This window comes from Alligator mississippiensis, chromosome 2, assembly GCF_030867095.1.
Source record: "Alligator mississippiensis isolate rAllMis1 chromosome 2, rAllMis1, whole genome shotgun sequence".
NCBI lineage: Eukaryota > Metazoa > Chordata > Crocodylia > Alligatoridae > Alligator > Alligator mississippiensis.
Genome location: NC_081825.1, coordinates 105,609,010 through 105,635,881, shown reverse-complemented (window position 1 = coordinate 105,635,881; position 26,872 = coordinate 105,609,010). Strand labels below are relative to the sequence as shown.

General features: G+C 45.4%; 1 protein-coding gene across 2 annotated transcripts; it reads left to right on the top strand.

Moving 5' to 3' along the window:
* Window positions 1-307: 307 nt before the first annotated feature.
* NOCT (nocturnin) lies at window positions 308-21,698 on the top strand. Of its 2 annotated transcripts, none has more exons than XM_059722053.1 (3): window positions 308-556; window positions 17,374-17,643; window positions 19,266-21,698. In XM_059722053.1, exons 1-3 carry the CDS (start codon window positions 382-384, stop codon window positions 20,099-20,101), a joined length of 1,281 nt encoding a protein of 426 aa, XP_059578036.1. In that variant the 5' UTR covers window positions 308-381; the 3' UTR covers window positions 20,102-21,698. The 2 variants fall into 2 exon arrangements, with proteins under 2 accessions (XP_059578036.1, XP_006261773.3); XM_006261711.4 differs by lacking the exon at window positions 308-556 and adding an exon at window positions 10,316-10,487.
* The last annotated feature ends 5,174 nt before the right edge of the window (window positions 21,699-26,872 follow it).

The window sequence follows — 26,872 nt, the reverse complement described above, 5'->3', positions numbered from 1 at the left end:
TGGGGTATGGGGGCAGTGAGTGAGGGGCCGGGCTGCCTTCACCTCAGCGGTTCTCGCACCCCCTAGCTCGCCCCAGTGGCGCTGAGGAGCCCAGGCGGGCCCAGCCACAGCCCCCAATTTTCTGTTTGCCCAGGGCCCCAATAAACGTTAATCCGCCGGGCCCAGCCTCCCCCAAGGAGCAGGGCCTGCCCCGCCTGGGCCCCTGGCAGCTCCGCTGCCGGCTGCAGGGGGGGCGGGGACTGCCGGCGGCGGGGCCGCCCCCCTGCGCTGGGCGGGGCCGGATGCGGCAGGCGCAGAGGCCGGGCCAGCGCCAGGCGTGCCGCACAGCGCTGCCCCGCATCCCTCGCCTCGGCTGCCCGGGCTCGCCGCCGCCTCGCTATTATGTATCAGAGCCCAGCCCGGTCCCTGTGCTCGGCCCTGTCCACTCTGTGCTGCGCCCCCGCCGCCGCCTCGTCCCTGCGGCTCCGTTCGCCGGCCGCGGCCAGGAGAGCGCGGTCCCCGCACCGCGCCCCCGCCTCGCCCGCCCGCGCCGCGCCCGCAGCGGGCCCCCGCGCCGGTGAGTGCGGGACCGGGCCGGGCGGGGGAGGGCCTCAAAGGGGCAGCGCGGGCTCCCAAGGAGAAAGGCAGGTGGGGCTGGAAGCCTCGTGGGTCAGATCGGAAGCTGGGTCCTCGGGTTTTTTTAATCCAGCTGTTAAATTTCCACATCTAGCTGCCGGGGGGAGGCGGTAGCCGACTTGCATCATCTGGCTGCCATGGGGCGGGGGGAGGCGGTAGCCGAGTTGCCACATCTGGCTGCCATGGGGCGGGGGGAGGCGGTAGCCGAGTTGCCACATCTGGCTGCCATGGGGCGGGGGGAGGCGGTAGCCGAGTTGCCACATCTGGCTGCCATGGGGCAGGGGGAGGCGGTAGCCGAGTTGCCACATCTGGCTGCCATGGGGCAGGGGGAGGCGGTAGCCGAGTTGCCACATCTGGCTGCCATGGGGCAGGGGGAGGCGGTAGCCGAGTTGCCACATCTGGCTGCCATGGGGCAGGGGGAGGCGGTAGCCGAGTTGCCACATCTGGCTGCCATGGGGCAGGGGGAGGCGGTAGCCGAGTTGCCACATCTGGCTGCCATGGGGCAGGGGGAGGCGGTAGCCGAGTTGCCACATCTGGCTGCCATGGGGGGGGGAGGCGGTAGCCGAGTTGCCACATCTGGCTGCCATGGGGGGGGGAGGCGGTAGCCGAGTTGCCACATCTGGCTGCCATGGGGGGGGGAGGCGGTAGCCGAGTTGCCACATCTGGCTGCCATGCGGGGGGGGAGGCGGTAGCCGAGTTGCCACATCTGGCTGCCATGCGGGGGGGGAGGCGGTAGCCGAGTTGCCACATCTGGCTGCCATGCGGGGGGGGAGGCGGTAGCCGAGTTGCCACATCTGGCTGCCATGGGGGGGGAGGCGGTAGCCGAGTTGCCACATCTGGCTGCCATGCGGGGGGGGAGGCGGTAGCCGAGTTGCCACATCTGGCTGCCATGCGGGGGGGGAGGCGGTAGCCGAGTTGCCACATCTGGCTGCCATGCGGGGGGGGAGGCGGTAGCCGAGTTGCCACATCTGGCTGCCATGCGGGGGGGGAGGCGGTAGCCGAGTTGCCACATCTGGCTGCCATGCGGGGGGGAGGCGGTAGCCGAGTTGCCACATCTGGCTGCCATGCGGGGGGGAGGCGGTAGCCGAGTTGCCACATCTGGCTGCCATGCGGGGGGGAGGCGGTAGCCGAGTTGCCACATCTGGCTCCCAGGCTGGGGGGAAGGTGGTGTAACCGAATTGCCACATCTGGCTCCCATGTGGGGTGGGGACAGGGTGTTGCCACATCTGTTTCCTATGCAGTTGCAGCCAACAGTTCTTGCAGTTTGTATCAAAACCTCCACTGCTGATATGATGAGTGATAGCATAATTGTAACATTAATATTGGTAATGATGTCATTCTGATTTGGGGAGGGGATTTTTAAAACAGAAAGTTTTTGATTTCTTAGTTTTTCTGGAATGCTGTTTTTCTTGTTGTGAAAGCCAATACTGCTTTTTCAAGCCTGAGTCAGACTTAAAAGTGAGGATGCTTGGGGTTAAAGTATCTTGGGATGTCCTCACCTACTTTGTCTGGGTATTGCATTACATGGGGTGGGAATACCAGGCCTGAGAACACACAGTCCTTAACTCTTCTGCACAAGTGACGTAAGGGATGAAGACTTCAGAATACCGTAACTGAATTTTCTTACCTGAATGAGATTTTAAATTGGATCATTCTAGCATCATCTTTCTTTTTCATAGTCAACACATTTTATATAGACGGATATTTCAGAAGGGGTAGGTTATGAAGGAAATCTCTTCTAGAATAATTTAAAGCCACAGCAGCACAAGTCCCTAATATAAAAGTACTGCACTGATATAAAGTGGAACTTAAATTGTGTTACCCTCATTCAGTAGTTGTACTGTAAGGCTGGTGGCTGACAGGCCTAACAGTTTTTTGGGGAATGCTGAATGTTTCCTTTCAGGGACTGATCCAGCTACTGATGCAATCAGTGAGGCTTTCCAGTGGCTTCAGTGGGAATTGGATCAGTTTCTTGGGCCCCCATTCTGTAATGTGACCAAGCAGGCTGAGCTGTGCACCTGCTAATGAAACCAGTTCCAGGATTGGGGCATTTTCTTAGATGGTGATGACACTTGGCAGATATTACTACTGCTGAGGTAATTTTGCTGGACCATGCTGGACTTCTGTACATGACATAAAAACCCTAAAAGAGTCTTCAGTTCACTTTCCTGTGTATTTTTAGGAATTAGTTTGGACTGAGGGTACAGGATGGGTTGGCCAGGCTCAACCTGCATCTGAATCATTTGCCACTTGTTTTCACTTCCATCTCCTCTTGCACCCTTTCAGTCTGGTTATCGTTTAGGTGCTGGCTGCCAGGATGAAGCTGGTGTTTCCGTCTCTCGTGTAAACACGGATAGCTTTTTAAAGAGCTGGGGAGTAAGATGGGACAACAGGAGGAGGGATTTTATTTCTCTTGTTTCCTGCTTTACACCAAGTCAGATTTCCTGCCAGTATCTTCTAATGTTGCAGATCTCTGGTCTTCGGAGTCATCTAGGGAGATTAAGATTTTATTTATAGAAGCTTATTTTGCCCTCCAGGAACCAGTACTACTCTAACTAGAACTCTAGAAAAGAAACAAGTAGTCTACTCCTGTATAATTGCAGTGAAGATCTAAGCAGCTGGCCCTGTGTAGGAATAACTCCATTTCTACCCTTCTGTCTCGATTTTTTTCAAATACAAGCATTGATTTTTGGAACACCCTGCCAGGGCTGAGGAATGCATTTGTAGGCCCTTTTTTATTTAGAAGAAAAGTTAACTTCAATGGTACTTACTAAGTAAGAAGAGCACACACCAACTGCTGCAGCTTCCTTAGCCTGACGAAGGGTTTTTGAACTGGAAAGCTTGCTTAATAACTATTCTCCAACCATTTAGGTTGGTCTAATAAAAGATATCAAATTCACCCAAGGAACCTTGTCTGCCTATGGTACTTACTAAGACATTGGGATTCCCCAGGGTCTACGCTGAAAGCGGAAGCTGACATGCTTATAGTGGGTCCTGGAGTTTCTGTGGCCAATATAGCTCCACATACTATGTAGTACACAGCACAGCAGTCTGTTCACTCTTGTAGGGTAGTATTGAAGTACCCTGGCTTCAGTAGTGGCAGTTATGAGAAACCTGAGGAAGAGAGGCTAAACCAGGAAGGAAGCTGTTGCATCCTGAAGAACAAGTGTGTTTAGAGTTGTCATGATCCAGGAAAACAGTATTTACATATTCCACCCAAGACTTTTGGGAAATCCAGATGTAGGTATGAATCTTGTACCTTGAGTCTTTCTAGATGTTTGATTCTTCCTAGATCAGTTACTGAAACTGCCCATTTGCTCCACCTTTTCAGGGCAACATGGGTGGTAACCGTTCTGAAATGGAGTGCAGTACACTCTTGCAGGAGGCTTGGGCTGCAGTTTTCTTCTTTGTGCCAGCGTGACCCCATTAGCTTTTACTATTTCAATTTCCATGCATTACTGAAAGCAGGAAGTTAGATAAGGCACTGATGTAGATCAGTGGTGCCCAACCTTTGTCCCGTGGGCTGGATGAGTCATGCCATAGCCAGACCTGGTCGGGGCCCTGCCGGATTCAGCAAGTGCTGTGCTTAGAAATTTGGCAGTGGGGGAGGACTGGCAGTGTTAATCACCCAGGACTCCCCCACTGCCAACCTGACCTGTAAGGAGCTGCATGGTCTGGATGCCAGGGCTCCAGGGGCCAGATTTGATGTACAAGCTGGGGGTTGAGCACCTCTGAGATATAGATGGGAAGACTTTCACTGTATTGCTTGTAATTTGTCTTCAATGACTTACTGGGGGTTTTGTGAGTACTTCAAATACTCTCCACAGAAGGTAGTCATGCAGTTCCTGTTTTTAATAGGCTTGCCCAAATTTGTCATTTGTACAGCATGCAGGCACAGACTGGATGTAGGTGGAAAGAACATAGCAGTAGCCAGTTCCTGGGAGGGTGGGGGTAGAGAGAGACTGCAGAGAGCTGGATGTCTGTCAGAAAAATAAAGCTTTCTAGTGTGAATTACTATTCTGAGATTAAAGAAACACTTGCTTTAATTAAACAGACCACTAAGGACTGTGTTTTTAATTGAAAATAGAAACATCTGTTTTTCTTATCTCCAAATTATCTATAATAACTTATGTAATTGTTCCTGTATAATGAGCTTTCTGTGCAAATTTAAAGCCCAAGGTGTGCGCAAGTAATTAAATCAGTTTCTTTATTTTAAGGAAATGACTTTGTGTACTATGTATGAACAAGCAGTAGCTGAGGATGAAATAAGGCAAATTGCTGTAATTTGCCAAAGGTACCATTGAGCAATCTGCTCATCTTGGAGAAACACTTCTGTGATGAGCAATTCTTCCATCAGCATTGCTTGCCAGGCAGAACTATATGAGGTGGCTGAGTTAGACTTTACTTAGAAGCAGGAAGTCTAATGTTTAGTCAGTCCTACAATTCTTCAGAAGGGCCTGAATGACTCAGATACTTAAGTCTCATTTCCAGATAATTGATTTGGGCCTGTCAGTTCAACTCCTCCCACCTTTGGCTAAATCAGCTACAGAAAAGGTCTGCATCCCAAATATGATTCATGTCAAGTATATACTTGATCATCTTTGCTTGTTTACTGTTCTATGGTACTGTCAAATTGTGATGTAAAGAAAAAATTAAATTGTTGCTCAGTGGCTAATGCTAGGAATCTTTTCAAAGCGTTGTCTCCTGCATGATGGCCTGTTCCTGGTCTTATAAAATAGTCAGTGTGCCTTTTGGGCGAGGTACAGATGTTGCACTTTTGGTATGAGTGATCAGAAACCTGTCTATGCTCATAACAGAACATAAGTTTGGCTCATACAGACTGGCTTAAAAATGGCAGAACCCAATCTAAGATTTGCACTCCCCTCTCCTCCTGCAACCAAAGGGCAAATGCGTGTTTTGTTCGCTGCAGAGCTAAACTAAACCATGTACAGAAAACTGCGTAACTTAGATTGATTCTGCCTCAGGCTTTTTAAATGTCTGTACCTAGCTGTAAAGTTCTGCCCCTGCATGTTCCCAGAACTGCCATTACCTTGACAGTTTTGGACAACTCTGCTCTAATCTGATATCTAGGGCCTATTTCTTTTAAAGGACCCAATCTAGGTTCGTGTGCTCTGGGCAGGCCTAACGTGCATCATATTGAGCTCCAAACAAGCAGTGGCCATAGCTCCTTTCATTCAAGAATACAGCTGGTGGAGGAGGTGGTGATGGTGCTGCTGCTTTCCCTGCTGCAACGGCTCAGTTGCTAGGGTGATTATTCAGGTTCTGGGAGACCTTGGGCTGAGGCAGGTCAAGCACAAACATGCATCTCCCAGAAGAATACCCTTGTCGCTAGGCTTTAGGCTAGGTTGGGTGGGAGTGCACTATGTAGGACCACTGGATCATTGTGCAAAAAGTGGGGGAGGAAATCAAGATTCATTAGGCCAAAGAGAGAGAATTCACAGAAGGAGAATGAGTGTCTAGTCCAGTGGTTAATGCATTCACCTGGGACAGGGGATACCCTGGTTCCATAAGCTATCTCCCTGAGGCTGAGAAGGGAATTGAACCCAGGTCTCCCACAGTCTAACAGTGGGCCCAAGCTACTAGCTTCTCTGCCATCTTAAAAGAGGTGTCCTCTGCTCCATTCTGGAAAGTCATGTTGTAGCCTAGGAGAGACCTTGGGGCTGTGAATCCTGACCTGATGTAGATGCTATCTTGTTGCCTAGAGTTAGGCCCCTAAGCTACTAAGAGCTTAAATACACCCTCTTTGTTCAGCATTTCACATTGGCTTGTTTAAGAAGCTCCTGGTGCAGTGTTCTGGCTGTTTTGAATCCAGCTCTGAGGCACCTACCTCTCCCAATGCATTACAGAAAGAGCATGGGCACCCTAGGATTACAGATTCCACTTGGGACCCAGGCCTCTAAACGATGTGAGTTGCAACCCTAACCCCTGCAATATTTAGTCCCTTTGTAAAACTCTTATTGATGTGGAAAAGGTCCATGCTCTAAATCTGAAAGTCCCACACTAAAACCCTGCTGTTGGCCCAACATACGCAGTATGATCTGATTACCTAATGCTACTGCTTCTCATACACTACGGACGGGAGCAACATGCATTCCACTCTGTATGTGCTCTCTTGGACCAAGGAAGCCATTTATGCAAGATGTAGCTTCTGCTCATGGAACCTTTTGCCTCCCTATGGACCATGAAATATCTGCAGTGAATAAAGCAAGGCCTGTCGGTTCCAAGTCTGGTTTTCCCTGTTGCAGGGCGAGAGGAACAGTGTGTCAATTCCTCTATTCAAAAGTCAGAAGCCGTAGCTCGAGAAGTAGCCTATACAGCTGTATAAAATCTACACCTGGCAATATTTGTCTTTTAAGGCATGGTTGAAACCAAACGGTTAACAAGACCTATGAATGGTTTGTCTGTACATACAGCTTCTCATAATATCAAGGGTTATGTACAGCCTTGGACTCTACCCGTTGGTCCAGATTCTTCTACCACCCCTACTTACTTAGCTGGTCTGAAGAAAGGGTGGTGTGTTCTGTTTTTATTAACAACACACATAGTCATGAGACGGATCTGCAGAGTTGACATCCCTTGTTGCAACATTAAGAAGAATGTCACTCCCATGCTCTCCAGCCTACCTCTGAATTGCAAGCTCAGTTGTAATTTGTGTCTGGTCGGCACATTGTGGTACTGCCAAGTTCTGAGAATTCAAAGGGGCAGCTGATAAACTCTCTACTAACAGGCTGCCAGTGAGTTCACCTGAACTGTAAGCTCTTCAAGGCAGCAACCTTGTACTTGTCTTGACACTGTGCACACCTTTGGCACTGTGAGAACAGCAAATAGAGCAACTTGTCAGTGCTGAAAGTAAGGGTGTATGCTGCTGGTGTGTCACTGCTCCCTCGCAACTCTAGATGGAAAAATGGTACACACTTCAGCTATCCCTTTCTCAGACTTTTGCAAGAGCCCGTCTATTCCCTATGTCATCTGCTCTCGGACAACTTAACTGAGTGCTCCAGAGTGTCATATAGGAAACCCCCTGTTTCCGGTACCCTTGAACCAACTTGCTTTCTCTGCCAGACTCCAGAGTCTCCTGTAGAAACTTTCATGCTCCCTTCAGCTTTCTTATGTCCAGTTGGCCTCTCTTCTTTGTTGGCAAAATGCTGAGGCATTATGGGTAAGCCTGAAGGGCCACCAATCCTATAAATGAAGGATTCTCTGGGATCAAATGAAGTACAGAATCTATTTAAGCCTGGGAAGTTCTCCTTAATGATGTGCTATCCTCAGAAGCGGATGGTATCTGTGATCATACAGATCTTTTCCCCCTCTAACAAGAAGCTGAGATTACCTTGATGCTTAGAGCCTGCAGATATGCAGTTTCCAGCTTTATCTATTGTAAGTTGTTCTCACTATGAGCTTCCTGCCCCTTGTTTTCACATTCACTTCCTGACAGTTTACTCCTGTCTTTAGGTAGGAGAGGGAATAATCAGCAGCAGTTCACAGTAGTAACTTTGTTAAACAGAACAATTCCCTACATCTCTTCAGTGTAACCTTCAGGGAGGCTAAGCTGAGCCCTGTTCATCCCCCATGAGATAAGCTGCAGAAATGGAGGAGCATTTTGCCTCTGGCATAGTGCCAGTCCAGGCCACCCAGATCTCCACAAAAAACACTTTGCATGGATATGGGATGTAGTGTGCAGTACAGCTCTCTCTAACATCATTCTCTGCTGAGAAAAGACACACACCTTACTGGAGTCATCCAACCTCAGCAATCTTTCCTGCCTTGGAGCAGGGGGCTGGACCTGATAATCTTGTGAGGTCCCTTCTAGCTCCTAACTTCTGTGAATCTATGAGGGTCGTGATCCCTGTGGAAATCTGAGCAGGAGACAAAATAGCATGGAGCTTTGCTAACTCAACCATGGAAGGAATGCTTCTAATAGCAATAGGGATTCTCCAGTGAGTTTCACTAACAGAAATGTGAGGGAGGTTGGAGGCAAAGACTACAAGCTTATCTCCAGTATCCTTCGGGTTGGGATGGAGTGTGCATTATTGATGCCCACTGGAGGCGAGTAGCAGGGAAAGCTCAGTAAGGATCTTCCTTTCTGTTCCTTCTGGATGAGGGGCCAGTCTAGTTATGCTAAGGATGTATTTAACAGTAGAAGCAAAGCTCTTTCCCAAAACTCTTAAAGTTTACATCAGCCATCTCAACTGCGTGATCCAAAAATGCCACCTGAAAAGCCATCCAGGATCTCTGTTTCAGAGTGAAAGGTTTGATTGCTCATGTGTGGAATTTTTCTTGTTCTCTAGCCTTAATCTACTTTTGGACAGGGCAAAGATCAGTGCAGGGGCTTTCACTTTTGTGTCAGTGTTAATCAAAATGCAGCCTGCACAGGGTCCCACGTGGTACTATAATAGCATTCATGAGATATAGGATTTACAGCGAGGATAACTCTGTCACTGGCCTAGAAGAAAGGAGCTTGTAACTCATGGATCGCAGCATGATATTTGGAGTAAACCTTAGATCCATTATGTGGTACTAACATACCTGTGCATGCACTGAGAAATATGCCAGGGGTCTCTGGGAATACCAAAAGCCCTATTACCTTCATTGGATTGAATCGCTTGCCCAGTTCAGGATGGCCTGAAACCATCCCTAACTGTAGCTGATACATGCCTTCCTTTCATTTGCCCATTCTCCACATGATAGTAGAAAAGTCAGAGACTTGCCCTGACTATTTATGAGGCCAGTTAAAATACAGTGCCTGCTTCTAAAAAAAATAAGCAGTGTTTCTGGTGTTTCGGTGTCTCAAGAACAAGTGAAAACTTGACAAGACTGCACAGTACTGACTAGCTTTGGGCTGCTGCTTCTGCTGCTTCTGGGAGAGGACTACTGTTTCTGAATACAGGTGTCTTGTTTTTAAGCAGCCTGAGGACTTAGCAGATTTCTTCCTATTGTAGCATAAAAGCAGCAGAGGCATAAACAGGAGAACTATAATCCTGCTTCTGACTTTAGCTCCTGCTGCAAAATATTCTTACTCCTTACTGCCTAAAGCATTGGGCATTATCCAACATATGTACAAGTCTGAAATACTGAATTTAAATATGCTGGGAAAGTGAGATTAGCTCTGTGCACCTGACAAGCGATACTGTTTCTAGGGGCCAAAGACACTGCAGGCTTATGCAGCATACAGTGCATTTTTTGTATTTTTAGACTTGTTCATTTGTTACCCTAGACAAAAACAGTCTTTGTCATGTATTCTAGACCAATTCCATTTGTTAATGCTGTGGTTTAAACTAGCAAGTGCTTGGTACATAAATAGTGTTTAAAAAACAGCTGGAGGTTTCGACCAGAACACAAAAAGAAACCCTTTTAAACTCCAAAAGGATGAAAAAACTTTTCAGTCCCAAAATTTCTCTAAGTTGTGAATAAATACACTGAGCTTATAATGACATTGTGTTGATAGTCATTGCTAGTGGAATACAGAGTACTTTTGACAGTCTTTGAACATCAGCCAAATGCTCAGGAAGGTTGCTCACCTTTTTGATACCAAATATGTCCAGATAACCCACATATTGATAAGCATGCATAACAAATCCCATCCAAGAACTCCTTGTAGACTTAACACATTGCTCATCATAGCAGCCAAACAAAGTGATCTAGAAAGGATTCCCCTTTAAACCAGTTTTCCAAAAATATTCCAGGCCTTGATTGTATGTTTGAAACAGTTCTGCAAGTGCCCATTAGATGTCACTACTTGGCCAGCTTGTGCCGTAAAGGACGTTCATGTGACGTTGAAGCTTACGTTTCTGTGCACTTCACCATTAGACTGTTCACTGTATTCACTCTGGTGCGTTCTTGCAGTTTATCAGGTGTGTATGCAAGATAACTACAATTGTTTGCCACTTTGGGATGTTGTGGGAATGTTACTAAACCTACGCTTAGCTTAAACGGCTCCACTCTTGGTAAAACTATTTAAAAGCTTCTCTGTGTATGTGGTATGTAAATGTTAGCTAGTCATTTAACAAATGTAAGATGGCCTCTCTCTCATTTTATCAGAAATGAATATTAATTAATAGCTAAAGTAATTCTTTAAACTGAATGTTTTTAATTTTAACAGTTATTTAGGGCCCTTAGGCCCACAAGAACGAATTAAGTGCCGAACCAGCTGTTCTAGTTATCCTACTAACAAATTTATTTAAAAAAAATACAGTATGTGTATTTGTCATAATTGGAGAGCAAAATAAGGGGGAGGGGAGCCCATTCTTTCAAGAGAATCACTTTGGACCCCACTTTCCACAGATTAGAAATATATATCATTTTCCTTGAATGATAAAAGTACTACTACTTGTTTCCTTTTGTGTCCTATAGTCAAGGAGAAGAGTGAAATACTTTGTTTTAAGGTATTTGTTTCACTTATGCAGTACTTCATTATGCAGGGGATAGAACTAAATGAGATCAAAAGTAGAGGAAAGGCACAAATAGGGGAGAAAATAAACTATTTAAAAAATATCCAGATAGTATGAACACACTTGAATAACCAAGGCTTGACTTGAAATTCACACCAAAATGTCAATAAATAAATAATATTCCCTAATCCAGCAAGAACTTTACTGCCTTCCACTAGGCCTACTGTAGCACAAAAAATAGTACTGGGACCCAAACCAGTGACAGTTATTCTGGAAACCATGCTGAGGCACCAGTAGGAAATGGTAAACATACCATTTGCTCTTCTAAATGAAAAATAGAAAGTCTTTTTTTTATTGAGGAGCAACGCAGGAAACTGAATGTGCTGTTTTTGTTCTGAAAACTCATCCAGATAAGGGAAGGGAATTTCTTTGTTTGTCTCTCTTCCATATCTAATAAGCTCAAATAAAAGATGTGGGTATCCTTAAACCTCTCTTGCTGCCAGCCTTACCCACTGAACCCAAGCTTTGTTAAGTCAACCTTTGATCCTTGCCATGCTTCACGTGTTGTTTAGTTCTCTGAGGGAAAAAATACAATATTCTTGCAGTGTCCTTGTCTCTCTTTAACAGGCTTGCATGGGTACACCTATTAAAATCTTAGCTGCTTTCTTTTCCATCAGCCTTGGCTGGTTGAGCTTTCCCAAACTATGAGCATAAAGTTAGCAGGTCAGCATGTCTGACTGGTGATTACAGTTGTAGGTCAGCAGGCGTGACTGATTTACGCAACAGGTTTGCTGCTTATGCAATAAAATGTCATTTCATACGTAGTTACTGCCTAGAACAAAGGCATCATTTACTTTCAATCCCTGTTCTAGTTGTTCTCGCTGCTAAGGAAGTAATCCTTCTGGAAAACCTTAGGAGCAACGTCAGGGAGGGCTCCTGTTAAACAAGCCCCAACCTGATCTTTTTCTGACAAATTGGAAAGAGATTGAATAAATACCTCCAGCCAAATAAGTTGCTTGGGATGTTCTGCAGGGCTCCCAAAGGGAGCCTAGGGAACTGTGGAGTGGATCGCATCAAAATGTGCATTGGGCTTTAAATGACCACAGTGTCATTTCCAGGTTGGCAAGCTGAATGTTTTCAAGTTGACCTTATGATAGAAGTGAGAGAGAAAGCTGAGGGTGACAATCACATGCATAACTTTGCCTAGATAGACACCAGATGCTGGGAGATGCCCAGTATAATTGGGCATCCTTTGTGGTGTTCATGGACACTTGAAAATATGGTTGTGTGAGGCTTTACAGTGTCAGAGGACTTGATGTTGTGGACTCTTTTGACTCGGGCCTGTTGCCATCCAGAACCAGTAGAGATGGCAGCTTCCTGCCCAACCACCCCAGCCTCCTGCCACCTGGGTTCAGTGAGAGCTGCTTCTTCTACTACAGCTGCAGGCTCCTCTGCCCTTTGGTCTTGAACAGGGCACAGCCAGACCCAGAGAGGGGGACTTCTGGGGCCACTCAGAAAAGGGGGCATGAAGGGCAGTTGTAGGGTTTCATCGGAGATAAGCAGAAAAGAAGTACAGGGAACACAGATCGTTGTGTAGGATGCAGATGAAATGGCTGCCTGCAAGAACAAGGGGTTACTAAGGATGGGGGAGCACTGGTGAATAGGGTGAATCACTGGGGCTGGAGGGTGGCTGGGGAGCAGTTTGGAAAGGTTTTGTTAAATTAAAGGTTGGAGTTACGAAGGGAGATGAGAGCAGGATGGAGTAAAAAAAGACTTTGAAGAAAAGAATCCAAGGGAAGAGATCTTCCTCCTGAGGCAAGATGGAAGAGGAGGAAGAGAGCGAGTCAGTGGGAACATCTAGCTCAACACTTGTGAAAATCTGGCCCCTTAGGAGCAGGTTTGAGTCTAAGCTTAGGCACTAACTGATGAGCAGGATTGCTTATTTACCCAGGCTGGTCTCTAGACAGGAAGCCCACAGATGGAGAGCATCCAAGTAGGCATGCGGTAGTTGTACAATGAATGCCATCTCGGTTAAATGATGTACAGATGAGGTAAATGAGCACTGACTGAACTTTGCCTTCTGTCCTTATTCCCTAGAAATCAGTTCAGTGGATTTCTACCATGACCTGTGATTTAATGCCAGGAGGGGAGGGAGGAATGTCGTACTCTGCTGATTTTTGATCAGACTTTCTTTCCCCTTTCCTCCCTCAGTCAAAATTAGTCCCTGTGATATTTTGGAGACACTGTAGCTGTCTAACCTGCAGAGATCAGCCGTTCTTAGTAGCAAACAAATAAGTAGGAACAGGATTTAGTTACTTTAGTTGGGTCACTTCAGAGAGGCAGCATGGTGGAGAGGCTAGAGCACAGGCCATCACATTGGGATGAATAAATTCTAGTTCTGATTCTGCTACTGATGGCCAGCGTGACCTTGATTGGATAAGTTGCTTCATGTCCTGCTCCGCATCTGTCCTGTTTGCTTAGAAAATCAAGGACTGTTTTGCCTCCTGGCATAACAGATCCCAATAATAGTTGGGATTCCTTTGTTTCTGTCCCAGTAGCAGCTAATCTCACCTGCTTTAGTTCTGAAAACAGAAATGAAAACTTTCACTCTCATGCTGTGGAGCCTCGGGGGAGATGGAAGGTAATGAGCAGAAAATAATGAGGCCTTTTGGGGCATGTACAACTCCTGTCTCATATCAGACTTCCCTGCAGATGGCAGTGGTGGATTGGTACTTTGTGTAGAGGAGGGAGGAGTTTTTGTTTTATGGACTCGGTAAGTTTAGTTTTAGTATGAAATATTATTGAAAAGAATCTTAGTGCATGAGCTGTATTCTTCAAAGCTGCTTGTAGAGGTTTAGCATTAAAATGTATGAATACAATACTATTTTTGGTGGCTTCCCAATTGCATCAGGTCTAGGAACAAAGGTACAGACTCCAAATTTATCCATATATTGCTTAGAAAACTTTGGCCTTCTCCATTCCACCACCATCATGGCTGCAGAGTTAAAATTAAAGGGCACAATATCAACAGCTAAATGAGAAGTATCTTTTTCATTACAAACTAAGAACATACATAGGTGGCAAGGAACTGCCACTTCTAATTCTAGAAAAGCTAGTGTCAGTAGTCTCTAGAAAATACATATGTAGGAGATATGAATCCTGCAGATTTAGGAAAAGGATTATTTAAGATTCATCTCTTCTCAGAAGATATGAGGAGTTATGAGTTCTCGTTTCTGCAGTACTGCTTGAATCTAATTGCAGAGAGAGATTGTGCAATATACAGAAGTCACTGGCTAAACTCACATTTGAAACTTTCACTCAGTTACAGCTTTCAGAAAGCTCACATCTCTTCTTTAAGTGGGACTTGATGGAAAGCAAAACACAGGAGACCTGGGCAACCGGAAGAAATTCCATATGAAATATCTCTAGTTTAAATAGGAACTCCTGGAATGCATCAGGGTTGGTGCTTTTTCAGCCAGAAAAATGTGTTGTATAGATTTTTTGAATAATTTGAAATCTGAAACTATCTTTTCCCTGGCGCACATTTTTTTTCTGATATAGGGAGAGACTTTTGCATGACATGTTACAATGAAAAGGCAATAGTGTGGTGATCAGAGGTAATCGGAAGGCTTTTTGAGAATGTATCTTAGTTATTTTGAGGAAATTTTCATCTGGAAGGGTTTTAAAGTCCAAGGCTTTGTGGCCATATAAAGCATCTCTCTTACTACAGCTTATTGGGTAGGGTATTGGATGCCCTGATTTGTAGTAGAATTAGAATTAATTAGACTGACTGGGGATGAATAAGACTATTCTGATTCAGGGCTTGAACCCAGGTCTCCCCATCCCAGAGGTCAGTGTCCTAGTTACTGAACTGTAGTGTTAGGTACTCTTACTGTCATAAGAAGTCATAGCTTTCATAGACATTAGGGCTGGAAGGGACCAGGTGGAAGATCATCGAGTGTAGCCCCCTGCCCCAAGGGAAGGAAGTCGGCTAGGGTCAAAGGATCCCAGCAAGATAGGTGTCCAAATGTTTCTTAAAAGAGTCCAGAGTAGGTGCTATACAAAAAAACTAGAACTCTTGGTTCCAAAATGATACCTTTTTATTAGACCAACTGGAAAATGGCAAGAAAATTGTCCTTTTCTGCAAGCTTTTGGGATCAAAGTCCCTTCATCAGGCTCTGGGAAAAGTATAGATGGTTCAAGATGGTAAAAAGTCCCCATGAGTAGGAAATAAACTTCATTTTTGCACAGAGGGAGCTGAAGATGAAAGTCTGTCCCTCTGGGTCCATGAGAGTGTCTTCTCTTTGGACAGTCACTTTTTTACATTTACTTTTCCAGTTTCTTTCATGTGTTGCACAATATCATTACGTAAACTTGGCAGGTGTAGAAGGTTCAATGTAAAATAAGTGCAATATGACAGACAATTGTCTTATGAGTACACAGTTTAGTTCCATGTTGCCATATATAAGGGGTTATGAAGATGCTATTAAGCAGTTTGGGTTTTCTTTGTTTTGTTTTTAAATGGAAAACTTCTTGTTAAATTGATTGGCTTATGCACTGCCAAAGTATGAGTGCTATGTCTCTTCATGGCCTCCATTCCTTTGCCTCTTTAGGATGAAGTAAGCCATTTGCTTAAACAACTGCATATTATATATTATAATAAGACTGAGGGCAATTTTACAATATGCAAAATCATGTTACCAATAGAGTCACGTAAGGGAGATATTTTTCCCACTACTTATAGAGTTAAATTTCATGTACTTCTACCATCTTTTAGCATAAAAGTCTCCCTCAACAATTCCTGTGCAAGTTAAATTGATAGTGTTTATTGTACTTTGGATTTGTTTCTATTATTAGGTGTACTGAGCACACTAGGGACCAAGAAGGCTCTTTATATGCTAACAGAACTGTTCTAGATCTAGTGACACTCTGGGTCCATGAGAGTGTCTTTGTGAGCTGTGTTGATCAGGTAGAATTCCTTCCCTGGAGGTGTCAGATGGCAGGCAGGGAGGCTTGCACCACCTGTGGAGGGAGTCTATTCCAGGCCTTGGGGGCTCAAGACAGTGAAGAAGTTTTTTCTTATGTCCAGCCTAAAACAGTCTTGAAGGAGTTTGTAACCATTGGACCTTGTCATCCCTTGGGGCGCTCTGAGAACTCTGAACACCCAGATCACCCCCAGTTGACAAGCTCTGGTTTGGATCTTCAGCAGACATTTTGCCAAAACTTACTTTTTTGCAAAAAATGTTTTGGTTCTGTTTCAATTTGGAATAGAAAGAAATGTTGATACCTTTAAAATTACCTAGAAATGTTGATGCCTTAAAGATGTCCATAGCGGACGTCTATGAATATCTTCCACCCCCAGGTGAAATCTTAGTTTTAAATCGCTTCTAACATAACCAGTATCACCCCTGCCACCCCTTCTGAACACTCTTGGGCCAATTTCTGCAGGATTCAATTCCAGTGATCATATTTTACAAGCCATGGCAGTCCTTGGCTTTCACAAATCTTGTCACATCTTGTATAGCTAATAGTTCTTCAAGTAAATTCTGATAATTTCATCTATTGTCTCTCTCATCCATTTGAGGTGAAGGTCACAGTGGGAAGCATATTTCTGATCTTAATTGCTGGGACAGTCGCAATAGGCTTGCACACACACCTTTCCTGCAGTTGGTGCAAGGCAGTCAATCTGAATTATTTTGAATGTGGTACCCATAAGAGGTGAATAAAACACCTGGCTTTTGAACAAAGAAAATGGATACGGAAGCTGAACAGAACTATATTAATAGGTTTTTCAATTCAAATAGCTAAAAAGAAAATGTTAGGATAGAAGCTTTTGGAAGAACAACACTAAAATGGGAGAAACCTTGAAAGCTGCTTATGTCTGCTAGCCTCCTGATTTCAAACCAAGAGTAAATAGCCCGGAAATGAGTAGACCAGTCACCAAAATACCTCTCACTGCCAACACCCAACTGTGTGACTAACTGATGTAAAAGACCTAGAAAACATTTAAAAGGCACTAATGCACTTATTTGTAACTTAAATACAGTGGTATTAATTTCAACTAATTTTTTTGAAAAGACATCTTCCTTCTCCCTGCCTTCTTAATATCGTATTTCTTCAAAGTACAATGCAATTTTGAGAAACAGTACTTACTGACTTATACTTCTTTTTTGCAGCCTTTTAAAATGTCCCTACACATGAGGATTAATTCCAGAAATATCGGTATTACTACCCAAAGAATCAGTAGTCTACCCTGTCTTTGTGAGGAATTTTCAATCCTGGACGTGAAAAGGGGATGCAGGGGGAGTTGATCAGACTTGATGCTGAACTTTGACTTCTTCCTTTCCAGTGCATTCCATGGGAAACAGTACAAGCAGGCTGTATAGCGCTCTTGCTAAAACACTAAGCAGCAGCGCAGTCTCCCAGCATCGGGAATATTTGGAACAGTCTGACGTGGAACAGCTGGATCCCATAGATCCTAAGGAGCTGCTTGAAGAATGCCAGGTGATTCTTCAAAAGCGCCCTCCCCGTCTCCAGAGAAACTTTGTGGACCTGAGGACCGATTCCATCAGCAGCCATCGTCCCATTAGGGTCATGCAGTGGAACATTCTTGCGCAAGGTACAAATCCCCAGTGAACCTCAGCTTTCAAGCAGCCTCTTAAAACCATAACCAGTTGAAAACAAATTCTGTGTACACGGATTTAGCAGCTGTAGTGTTTCCACACAGTTGTAAAGGGGACTGAGAGGAGTAAGGTAGCAAAAACCATGTAACACACACCGTTCCTCATTCCTGCAGTTGTAACCCTAAAGGTCCTGCTCTGTCTCCCTATCCTTCTGAGTTCGAGGCACTTCCATTAAACTCCCATGATCACTTCCTGAGCAACTGGCAAAAAAGAATGGTCGAGGGGCTGGCCTGTTTTTTGGAAGGTTCCTAGTGAAGACACATACTACAGTTCTGTAGCAGTTGATAAAATGTTCATTAGATTTGCTTCACTGTTTGTGAAAGTCTTGTCATTTGTCTTATTCCCACTTAGAAAGCCAAATTTTAAATGCTTGGAATTATTGTAAGAGTTAGTGGCATTCGTCTGAGCCTTTGCAGGTAATGGGGAAGGTTGGACTGCGCATGGCTAGTGGCATACCGATGAGGGGGACAGGAGGGTGCATGCCTCCAGGGGTACTTGGCCCCCCCCAGAGGTACTTCCAGTTTCGCTGTTGGCATTTCCAGGGTTCAGCAATTGGCTGCCAGGGGTCCGCCCCTTCCCCCCTCCCCTGCACTCAGTGATCAGTCATGGACGGGGGGGGCACAAATGAAAGCATTGGCCCCCGGGCACTGGAGACCCACAGTACACCACTGCACATGGTGAGCTCTTTTTTTTTTTTTTTTTAATCTTATTGAGACTTCCAACTGTTGTCACACTAGATTCTCTGCATTAGCACTTGCCAACTGATGAGGCAGTTCAATAGCATGGGAGAGGCTGACAGAAAAAATCATGAGAGAATTTGGCAGTCACATGCATTGCACTAGCAAATTTGTTGAATGTGATGATGACTTTGAGATGCCCAGTTCTACTTGCTACTTTCTAGTTTGGACATGCCACACTTCTGACAATCAGGGCCCATACGAGTGTCTTGGGTTGGGCATCCAAAATCGGAAGTCACTCAAAAAAAAAAAAAAACCAAAAAAGCACCAACCCAGGCCACCGTGTATATAGCATGAACGCATATTTCTCATGGGCAAAGCAAAGATGGTTGCAAAGACAATGGGTTGATGCCCGTCATAATTATTGGTACTGGAACAAAATGGGCAGCACTTAATCCCTTTCCTGATTTCAGGGAGAATGGGATTTACAAGTAGGATGAAGGGAATTTGTATTTCTAGCCAGTGTGGCTAAGAGAGGTACCATGAACATTTTGGAACAGAAATGCAGACAGATATCCCTGGTGTAGAAGTGTGATGCTACAGCTCTTACATATGAGCATCCTATAAAGTTAATAACTTCTTGGTATCATGCACAGTCAACAAGCCTTACAAACCACATGCATTCAGCTTCAATCCACCAACATCCGTTTGTGATTTGAACAAAACTTCAAATAGAAATTTGAGTACTTCAAGGGAGCCTTATGTCTCCACAGGTCTGAGGGAAAGGAGAAGTTTGTTAGAAAGGAGAGCCACAAAGGTTGAGGGAAAGGAGAAGTTGGTTTACTTAAGCAATTAATATTCATGACCTCTTTTCATTACAGCTCTTGGGGAGGGCAAGGACAACTTCATCCAGTGTCCCATGGAAGCTCTCAATTGGGAAGAGAGGAAATGTCTCATTCTGGAGGAAATCCTTGCCTACAAACCAGATATCTTGTGCCTGCAGGAAGTGGACCACTACTTTGACACTTTCCAACCACTCCTCAGCCGATTAGGTTACCAGTCTACTTTCTTCCCAAAACCCTGGTCCCCATGCTTAGATGTTGAACATAACAATGGCCCAGATGGCTGCGCCTTGTTTTTCCTGAAAGACCGTTTTGAACTAATCAAGAGTGTTAATATTCGGCTAACTGCAATGAAGCTAAAAACCAACCAAGTGGCTATAGCTCAAACGCTAAAATGTAACGAAACTGAGAAGCTGTTCTGCATTGCTGTCACTCACTTGAAAGCTCGAACTGGTTGGGAGAGATTTCGATCTGCACAAGGCTGTGATCTTCTTCAGAACCTCAAAAATATTACCCAAGGAGCAGAGATACCTTTAATAATCTGTGGAGATTTCAATGCTGAGCCCACTGAGGAAGTGTACAAGGAGTTCTCCAACTCCAGCCTCAACCTGAACAGTGCTTACAAACTCCTCAGTGCCGATGGGCAGTCCGAACCGCCTTACACTACGTGGAAGATCCGGCCCTCTGGAGAGTGCAGGCACACGCTGGATTATATCTGGTATTCCCAGCACGCCTTGAATGTGAACTCAGCCCTTAGCTTGTTGACTGAAGAACAAATTGGACCCAACAGGCTGCCATCATTCAACTACCCTTCAGACCACCTATCTTTGGTGTGTGACTTCAGCTTTAATCAAGACCTTGACAGGCTTTTATAATCGGCTTGAACGCAATACAGCATTGCAGTGTCTTAACTCACCATTTTTTTTAATTGTTTATGCATTTAGGAATTATTTAAGGACTGAGAAATATTGATGATTTACTGTATCTTTCAAGTGTGTACTTGGAAGTTAACTTTTGCTATTAAGACCTTTTTTTTATAATTTAAAGCCTCCAAGGGAGGAAAAAGGAGTTGACTACCAGTTTTTTAGTTGTGGAGTTCTTGTTTCTACTGTCTTCTGAGTTGGAAAATTGGAGGGGAAAACTGAGCTCATCTTCTTTTCAGTACATTTTATGTCTAAGGATTTATTGATCCTGTAATGAATATGCAGGTCTCTAGTACTTCAAGAATTTAGATTGTGTGTGTGTACATAAAACTACTTGCCTGGATAGTACACTGTTTATTTAATGTTAAGCTTGTGTGTGTACCAAATGTATAGTCAGGCCTTACCAGTAAGAGATTTTGTTTTTTAACTTTTCATATTGCAGCGTAAAGCCTAAATGTAGGAAACTTACTACGTTTCAGACCAACGAATTTAAGGTAGCCCTATAGCATTTCTCAAATCTTTTAGATGAAGAAATTATTTTCATTTTTTTTAAAGAATTGGAACCATGTCCCCAAAGCCAGCGTTATGACGTGGCCTGTTCCAGTAAGAGTAGCTCAAGAATAGAGGTAACTAGTGTAGTGGTCTTTTAATTTTTCCACACATGGGCTACTGGTGCATCCCGAGTCTGGGGTGACACCAGATTGCTGATGGAGTAGGGGGAGGGGTCCCCCGCGGCCAATTGCCAAGCAAAGAACCACCAGCAGCAAAATCGGAAATGCACTTCTGCTGGCACTTCCAGGGGGTGCACATGCACTCCCTATGCGTCACCAGTGTTTCCAGATAAAGTCTGTGTTGGTCCTCACATGGGGTACATATAGAGTAATTGGCATTTTGTACCTCCTTCCCTTTGGAGGACACCTTTTTCCAGGAGTATTTTGCGTGTTTTACACTTCTGACCTGTTTAAAATTATAGTTATTTATTTTCAAAGCTTTACTATATTTATAAAAGTCTGATTATCTGTGTTAAAAAAACTCTCTTGGTGTAGCACTATATCTAGAAAATTGATGCTGGGATTTTCTTTTGGAAAAAAAAAAAAAAAAAAGACACTTAATTTATTGAGAGGGATTAGTGGACCTACACTTGACTTGAAGTTCAGGGACAACAAGGCTTGGTAGAAGCCTTACATCCTCATTTTTTGGGGTAAGTGGAACTCTAGTAAGGCACTTAAGCTATGGGTGGGCAAGTAAAAGTATAAACTCTTGTCAGCCTTGCAAATTGTGCAGAGCTGTTTTCCACTAAGTAGACCTCATACTTGTGAGATTATGACTACTATACTGAGCAGAGAAGGAAGCTGGGAATGGTGGTAAGAGCAGGGAATCTCATTGAGTTGACTTTTGGAAAGAACACATATGGACAGAGGGCAAAAATACCAAACGCAAGCAGTATTTTATTTAAAGCTATTAATCCATTATAAATTGTAAATGTTCCAGCTGCATTAATAAATCGTCTCTTTTTTTTAATAAAAGAAGAATACAATGTGGTATCTTACTGATCTGTTGGAGCTTGTAAACTGCTGTCAAGAAACTAACTGCATAAATGATGCCCTATGGCTAAAACTACCAGCATACTACAAAATTCCTTGGTGGCAAAGAAACAGAAAAGCAGCCACATTTCTCAAAGAAAACTCAAAAGAGGTATTTGGATGTCCTGGTATTCCACTTCCCTGGTTGTACCCCAAAATGCCATCTTAACTTTTCAATAGTTTATGGCTGCATTATTGTAGGAACCTTAACGGTTACGCTTACATCTCACATTATAGCTCCATAGGCTCTCTACCTTTACTTTGTGGTTTGGGCAATGGAAATCGGAAAGTACCGTGGGGAGCAGCCACACATGCTGTTAGGAGGCAGCAATAAATGCAGGCACATATCATGCCAAATTTATTACTCCCCGGCGCTGTGCCTGGGACCATAGCACGTTGAGCCTAGTCAGAACAGCCCCGGCTGCCAGGGTGCCTGGTGGGGTTAGACTGCCAGCCTGGGGCTGCTCCCACCCAGCTCAGTGTGCTGCAGAGGGGCTGACTAGAGAACAAGGGTACTCCAGCGTAGGGCTAGTCAGCATGCAGCCCCGCACTGAAGCACCTTTGTGCCCCAGCCGGCCCAGTCAGGATCTACACGTACATTGCTATGAACAACTCTGCAGCAGGATATTACTTGCTATTTACAAGTACTAACCTGCTGCAGAGTTTATTAGTTTCCTACAACCTTATAGGGCCACACATGTGAACACAGAGATGTTTACTGCAGAGCTAATTAGGCAACTGCAGTAAATGTCTGATGCAGGCAAGCCCAGTGTTTCCCTTCTATTAAGTACAAAAAGTAAGAAAGACCCATAGATGCGAGCATTTACCTTGGTGTTACTATGGCGTGGAGTCTGCCTTTGCTGTAGCAGAGAAGCAAACAGAGACAAATGTTACGAGGAGGAAGGTAAACATCTGCTGTTTGACCACAGTTTTGGCTTATACTACTCTCTCTCTCAGCCCACTGCCTGTATTACCAGTGAGGAAGGCTCATCCTATCCTGTCTTTTTCTAAACAGTGCTTCAAAGTTCTAATTTTACATTAGTATCTTATCTTAGCCACATTCTCATTCTCTTTTGCAGTTTCCTGTTGGACTGGTCAAATGAGGTCAGATCTAGAAGGATCAAATCTTTCTGTAGGGACCCACTCAAACTAGGTCCCTAATAACCCTTCCACTGATACCCACAGAATTGTGTTGATCACTGCTATAGTATGACCCTCTGCTTCAACTCTGATGCATCTCATTCTTAGCCGATTTAAACTTGAATAAATTACTTCAATTTGCATTGCCTCAGTAAAGACCTTTTATTTTTCTGCTGCTCCACTTAGCATAGAGCTCTTGCTTGGTTCATCTGCATAATAATGAAGCCTGCAAGGTGATATTTACAAGAGCCAAGTGTTCTTACAGGTAAAGAAGACAGATCCAAAAATGGACTTGAAAAGAAAGTTTGTACCCAAAGATGAGAACTTTTGGTGAAGCCCTCATTAAGCTAACGCCTAACTCTGGAGGTACCCAAACTTCATGGGCATGCCCAGAGGAGCCTGGCCATGCAGTCAGTATGTGGAGCTGCAAACATGTCTACAGCACCACATACCACACCATCAATTTTATTTCATCAAATTCCTCAGATTCCTAAATATATAGTTTTCCCACCCTCTCATTCACCATGTTTTTAAAGGGAAAATTGAAGCATTTGAAGAGGATTCTAAGCTATGGAATCACAGGAGACTAAAGAGCTCTCTAGGACAGAGAAGGGCAGGATTTCAGGCATGCCCCAGTCCTTAGCATTTCTAATTAACTTTAGACTGATCCCTGTTAGTGTACTGAATGTTTAGATTCCATCTTGAGGTGCCCAACTCTTCTCAGGCAATATGTGGAGCTTGTTTGGGGCTTTGAATTACAAAGGATGGGGATACCCAGAAGTTAACTACCATTTAGGTCATTAAATCCTCTATTGCATCCAGCCTGAGGATCTCTGCAGGAGGGAAACCACAATCCCTAACCATTGACAGAGGCAATGAAGCAATGTGTATTAAAAAACAAAACAAAACTGAGACCTGTAATATCTACTTGCAATATTTCAAATGCTGTCTTATTTACCAATATGAGAAGTTCTAAAACAGTACCTTATAGTCTTCACACAAGCCAATTTATTTTTACCTACTGGAGTTTCCACCATGGGATAAATCCATAAGAAAGCAGAGACTGTTGTGGTGAAAGGAAAGGCCTGCAGTTGTGAGAGCGCACCATCTGTACAAAAAACACAATAGCTTGCACTCAAAGCTTTGTCAGAAAATACTGCAACCCATCCTTTTCACTTTTTTTGATAAGGCAAAAAGACAGCACCCTGCCAGCTTCAACAGCCAAGTGCTAGTGCGGCAGAGAAAGGGATCCAAAAAAGGACTTGGGCAGAAGGAAGTGATCTGCAGTTTTGCTCAAGAACCTTTGGCACTCTCCAAACACTCCTGGGACACTGAGCAAGCAGCTGAACTGTAGTAGGTCTTGTTTTACTAATAGGTAATCGGAAACTTCAAGGCATCTAAAAACTCTACTTAATGGGCCGGGTGTTACCTTTTGTGCATTCAGTACTTGATGGCCTGACTCCAAGTCCTTCAATCAGTGCAAAGCTCTTGCCTCATTTGTCTTTAATCAATGCTTAATAAAAGATGCTGGCAATGATCTTCATCAGAAAAATACAAACACCTGCTCCACACTTTAACAAGATGGATTTAATCAAGTGGCAAGAGAGAATGTAATTTGGCAACTGTATGTCTTTTAATTTGGTTGTGACACAGAAACAGTAATCCTTTATCACTCAGGTCAAACCTTGCTCTGGTGATGTACGTGACAAGTAGCACCATGCCTCTGCTATAAAATGCACATTATTTTGAAAAGCAACTTTATACTAATGATATTATGGAAGTCCCCGTCTCAAGGCTCATTTGTGCTCAAATATGTTTTTATGAACTGCAAGAACAGCCTTGGCTTAGAGCCAAGCCTACTTTCCAGTCCCTGCATCAATCACCAGGAAATGCAAGTTGTGCTGGCCAAACCAGGCCTACTGGTACATATGAACAAAAGGGCCATGTTTCCAAAGGTACTTAGGGTCTAAAGTACAAATTGGATATCCAAGTGTCTTGGTAGCTGTTAGACACCTCTTCCTTCCTCAAGCATGGAAACATATCTTTAACAAGCTGACCTATCCTACCATCTTCAAAACATGCCATTATTATCTTCGAACTTTAATGCACTTATTTGTGGCCTTTGTAAAGAGATAACTAATTAGGACTTCTCAACTAACATCCTTAAAGAAGTGTAAGGGACCTACAGAACTTCAATTAGAGGAATATAGAATATTTTTCCTCAAAGATTTCCCTATGGAAGTCTCAAGAGTTACTGTTGCCATGTAACCTATCCTGGAAGGTTTTAGTGTTCAAATATTGGCCGTCTGTCAGAGCTATGCCAGGCTTAGCTGTTGACACTGAGCTCAATGCTGTGCATATTTACAAAGCTGCTCTAAGTAACAACCTCTTTAATTTCAAGATAGCCACAGTAGCTCTGGTTGGTTAGACAGGAGTGCTCAACCCTCATACTACTGCTGCATGTCATCTGGCCCGCAGGGCTCCCCACAAGTCTTGAACTTTGTTAGGAAAGCAGTGGCAGTGCTCACCCACTGCCAAATTTCCTGGCCCAATAGGGAGCCCGAGGCCCTGTGTGCTGGATTGGGCACTGGGTCCAGGTGCATGGGGGCAGCACTGGGCCCCAGGGATCCAATCCTAGCACTCCAGGGCACAGTAGTGATGCATGTGCACCCCGAGAGTGCTGGTGCACCCCCTGAGAGCCAGCATTCCTGGGCAGGTGGGGCAGGCAAGAGTGCTGCTTCCCCCCCTGGGAGCGCTGGCTGGGGAGTGGGAGCACCAGAAGCGATCCCTGTGGTCCCATGGTCGATCATGCCCACCTGGAAGTGCAAGCAGTGCACCACTGCCACTTCCGGGTTGGTGTGATTGGCCACATGGGGACCCCCCAACTGGTCACTGATGGGGCAAATGCCCCTCCTGACTCAGGAGGCACCAGTCACCCATGCCAGGGCAGAAGCAGGCAGTGCCAGGCCTCTGGGGAGCAATCCCAGTGGGAGGGGGCAATGCCATTCCTCCAGGGACCAAACCCAGCATGCAGGGGTGTAAAGAGGCAGTGCCAGGGCCCAATCCTGGCACATGGGGCTTGGGCTCACAGACCAGCCCTACATCACTCATCTGGCCTGCAGGACCAGATGGTTGCAAACCCTTGGGTTAGACCAGGGTTGTCAACTGGGGGTACGCATACCCCTAGAGGTACTTAGGCCATAGGGGGTATGCATGGGCAGGCAGGTGGACAGGGACAGAGTGCACCCTGCAGGGCAGCAGCAGCATCTCCCCTGGCCCCTTCCCATACTTTGCTTCTTCCCAGGAGGGGAGGGGTGGAAGAGGGATAGGCGCGTGGGTGCCGTCAGCCTCACATAGCACCCCCCATGCCAGAGCTAGCTCTCTGTGCCGCTCCCAGGAGCAGGGCTGAGGGCAGGGCAAGGGGGGCGGTGCCCCTCTGTGGGCCGCATGTGCTACCCAGACAGCCCGGGGGGGGGGGGTGCTCGCATGTGGTGGCCGCTACTGCCATCACCCTGCACCGCCGCTGGCATGCCCTGTGCTGCTTTCCTGCAGCTGGTTGCACATGCAGCTCCACGGGCTGCTGACATGCCTCGCACCTCGCACTCTGCCCGTCAGCAGCCCACAGAGCCACATGTGCAACTGGCCATGGGAAAGCAGCATGGCAGCAGTAGTGTGGGGCAGCAGCAGATGCTGCGTGCAAGCCCTGCTCCCCACAGCCAGGCAGGTGGCACACGTGCAGCCCGCGGAGAGGCACCACTGCCCTTGCCCCACCCCAGCTCTGCTCCTGGGAGCAGGCAGAGACACCTCCTCCCATTCTTGACCTGGAGCCCCGCAGCCCCTTCCCTCTCCATCTCCTGCCTGCTTGACCGCAGCAGGCACATGGCATCGCACAGCTCTTGGGGCAGTGGGGTGCAGAGTCCAGCCTGCAGCAGCAGCTGCCTCCACCCCACACAAATCTGGGGGGTACATGCCACCCAGACCTCCACCGGGGTGCCCGCAG